Source organism: Etheostoma spectabile, chromosome 15 (assembly GCF_008692095.1).
Source record: "Etheostoma spectabile isolate EspeVRDwgs_2016 chromosome 15, UIUC_Espe_1.0, whole genome shotgun sequence".
Lineage (NCBI taxonomy): Eukaryota > Metazoa > Chordata > Actinopteri > Perciformes > Percidae > Etheostoma > Etheostoma spectabile.
In genome coordinates, this window is record NC_045747.1 from 27,464,700 (window position 1) to 27,468,401 (window position 3,702).

The 3,702-nt window shown below is 42.1% G+C and overlaps 1 protein-coding gene across 3 annotated transcripts in view; it reads right to left on the reverse strand.

The window, feature by feature from the left end:
- Window positions 1-3,702, reverse strand: part of zgc:158785 (E3 ubiquitin-protein ligase MARCH3) — a 10,367-nt gene that overhangs the window by 4,075 nt on the left and 2,590 nt on the right. For all 3 annotated transcript variants that reach the window (XM_032537424.1, XM_032537422.1, XM_032537423.1), the window contains one exon: window positions 2,131-2,335. In XM_032537424.1, the coding sequence (XP_032393315.1) occupies window positions 2,131-2,335 (205 nt within the window). The remainder of the gene's footprint in view (window positions 1-2,130; window positions 2,336-3,702) is intronic.

The following is a 3,702-nucleotide window of genomic DNA, read 5'->3' on the forward strand; positions in this document are numbered from 1 at the left end:
GGGGGGGGGGAACACCATCTAATCTGGCTCTCAGGCTAAGTGGCTTTAGGGGTGCAAAGGCTCCAGCTAACGGCAGCAGGTCCTCCAACGTGAAGGCAGCAGCTCGCCAACAGGCTCCAACAGTTCAATATTTTGGAGAACATGCTCATTTAGTTTTTTGAGATTGAGATGACATCCGAGGCATGACACCGATTAAAAATCTTCTCATCTCACTCTTGGAAAGAAAGAGAAATAATGCCTTCGATGCTCTTCCTTTAACTGAATAAAAAGAAAGATTTGAGTGCATACTTCAGTGAATATTGTAAAAAACAACAACAATCATTAATATATGATAATTTGCTTCATTCAACTGTTAGAAAACTGTCATTTGGCTGTTAAAGAATTCAATTATAATGAATACAATATTAGTAGTGCTGTAAATTAACAGTTTATTGTTACATTATTTCCCTCATAAGCTATATTAGTTTTGGGTAATGATTAAAAAATCTTTGTAAACCTTTAAGAAACCCTTTTTAAAACATCTATAAACATTACATAGATAGATGGAGCAGATATTCCTAACATGTTGCTAAGGATTACTAGTTGGTATGTAAAGCATCTATAAACAGTGTCTGGATGGTTATTATAAAGTTTCAACACATGACTATAATACCTTGTTAAATAGTTAATAAATACTTTGTAAACAATGTAATAGTTATTATAAAGTGTTACCCTTTTCAGCATGGCAACACCTCAGAATTCTGGCCTTGACTTTCTGTTGTGCTTGTGCTTTTTTTGCCTTTGCCAATTAAGTTTGGATTGCGGTGGCACCCGGATTGTGGCTGTGGCTGCTGCCGTGGTCCTGCTCTTATAATTAGTCATAGTTCTGTTATCTTTACTCCTACTGTAATTGCCACGGTTTATCATGTCATTCCATTGTACCCAAGTTTTTCTTCGCTGCTGTTGCAATAAGTGCAATTTCTCTTGGAGGGAATTGTTGGGATCTGTAACTTTTTGGCTGTGGTCTAGACCAACTCTATCTGTAACCTGTCCCGAGATAACGTCTGTAATGAGGAAACACTATAAAGACAATTAAATTAACTTTAATTTGAGCTGAAACAGAATAAGCAACAGCAAATCTACAGGTGCCAAATTTCTGATTTTTGTTGTTATTCAAAGTGGCTCGTACCCAACTGTATTAATGTACAGTTGGGGACAATGTCATTCAGTCAGAGAGGGCTTTTACATACACTACCGGTCAAAAGTTTGGGGTCACTTACAAATTTCTATTCCACTCCATTATAGACAGAATACCAGCTCATCTGAGTGGGGGGGCTGATCTTTAATGCAATATCTACATTGCCCATTATCAGCAACCATTCATCCAATCATCCAAAGGCACATTCTGTTTACTAATCTGAAATCATTTTAAAAAACTAACTAGAAAAAACACTGGCGAACCCTTTTGCAATTATGTAAGCACATAATGTAATCTGAAAACTGCTGACCGGGTTAAAAAAACAATGCAACTGATCTCAGCTGGTATTCTGTCTATAATGGAGTGCAATGGAAATTTCTAAGTGACCCCAAACTTTTGACCGGTAGTGTACATTCAGTCTATTTTAGTTGATTTAATGGACATCGCCTGTGAAACAAGCTAAAGAAGGCCGTCCTCCCAGAAATGTCTGTGTGGCAATCAAAAGTATTATTGGAGTGCTGTCCAAATGACCTTTGTGAGTTTTATTGGACCATCTAACATATAGATATTTCTCAATGAGGATCATGCTTTCCTTAAACAAGTCAGTGGCCTGCAGCTGAATATGACAGACCCCCCCCCCCCCCCCCCCCCCCCCCCCTTCATAGGTGGTAAAAAACATAAAATATATGATGTCAAATGCATGTATACTGTACACCCAAAGGAAACTAGGGAGTCAACATAATTTGAAGGCCACATCAGTGTTTTTTCAATCTGCTAAGGGGATTTTCTATATCTTAAAGGTTTTTTCTTTATGAGGTTTTTTAACATTAATATGCATTCCCCCAGCCTGCCCATGGTCCCCGAGTGGCTAGAAATGGTGAGAAATTGTGAATGGTCAAGGCAACCCCCCACCCCCCAGCCTCCACACAGTGTGTTGAGAGCTGAGGACCTACCTCAGTAAAAGGTTTTGGCAGGCGCTCCAGTGCAAACTGGTGGTGGCACAGTTCACAGTGGCTGCTGTTGGAGGCGGTGAGCCAGTGCTCCAGGCATGTGCGGTGCACCATGGCCAGGCTACCGCAGCACTCGCAGGGGGACAGCAGCTCCCCTGAGGCCCTGCCTTCATGGCAGATCCTGCAAAACGGCTCGTCGCTGCACAGACTGGAACACAGAGAGACAACAGTTATGTCAGAGGACAGTTAGTCCGTGTCGACCATGTTTCATTCACGGATCGTTCCGGAGCCGCTGAATGTTCCGCCTTATCTTGTCCCTCAATTTCCACTTTCTTTTTTGGCATTTCAAACTCTGGTCTGACTGACAATCACATTTTTCTATTTTTGGGGGAAATTTCTTATCACACGCTCGACAGCCATTCAAATTCCAGAGCTCGCCTTCCCGGGACTATTTTGCAGAGGCACCGTAACCGCGTCCGGTGCTTAGCGCCACCCAAGACCTTTCTGCACAGTACTATGGAGATAGACATGTGGAGAAAGTGCTGTGGTAGACAGCCCAGGGTCTACAAACGGCAACCAAAACAAACCGTGCCAACCTGCACCACCTAACATAAAATGTTTTCCAGCGTTCCAGCCAATAACCGACAAGAAGGAGTTGGGGGTGGGGGTTGGAGGGGTTAGTGCACAGAAGCACGGAAGGGGTCACCCAGCATCGCTTAGAACACCTTTAAAGGAGAGTAAGTCTTGCATTTGGAGGAGGGTCTGGCTAGTCCACACAACATTCTGCAATGGGAGAAAAACGTGCTCTGGTTTATTGGCATTTCTCTAAGCCAATCACAACGGAGCCACGGTGCCGCTGCAAAATAGCCTCGGGAAGGAGCTTGTTTTGGTGGAACATGTGTACGTTCAAAGGTTGTTTTAGTCGTGCAACAGAAAACTGATTGGACAGATAGTCTAGCTAGCGGTCTGGATTTATCCTGCAGAGATCTGAGGAGCAGTTAACCATAGTCCTCCGAAATCCACCGGAGTTTAGAACGCCAACGCAATGAAAGAGGAAGGTGTGGGACATCCGGCAGAATTTCTGGCGCCAATGGAGCAATCATGGCAATTAACTGTCGTCGATATAAAGCAAAGCATTTACCTGACTAGCTCTATGAGACGCCTTGTGCTGCCCAGTGTTCGTGGACATTGTCTAATAATTAAAACTGGCCTATTGTTGTAGGTTGCTAGCTGCATAGAATTAGTGCAGACTATGTTTTGCTGCCAGCAGTTTGCTGTTATGTAATGTTTCCGTTCTCTGCATCATGCTGGGATTGTAATTTAACCCTTGTGTTGTCTTCCCGTCGAAATCGAAAAACACTTTTATTGATGCTTTTTATCGATGTTTTATCAAACTTTTTTTTTAGCAAAGTTTTTGTCCCTTTTTTCAACACTTTTGACACTCCTTTTTTCAGTATGTGTCACTTTTTCTGACGTTTTCAGCACTACGTAACCCTAACTTATTAACTTTAGTTTTACAGTTATTTTTTGGATTTATGGTCAGTGAACCTCATTTATAGGAAATTATACCTAATG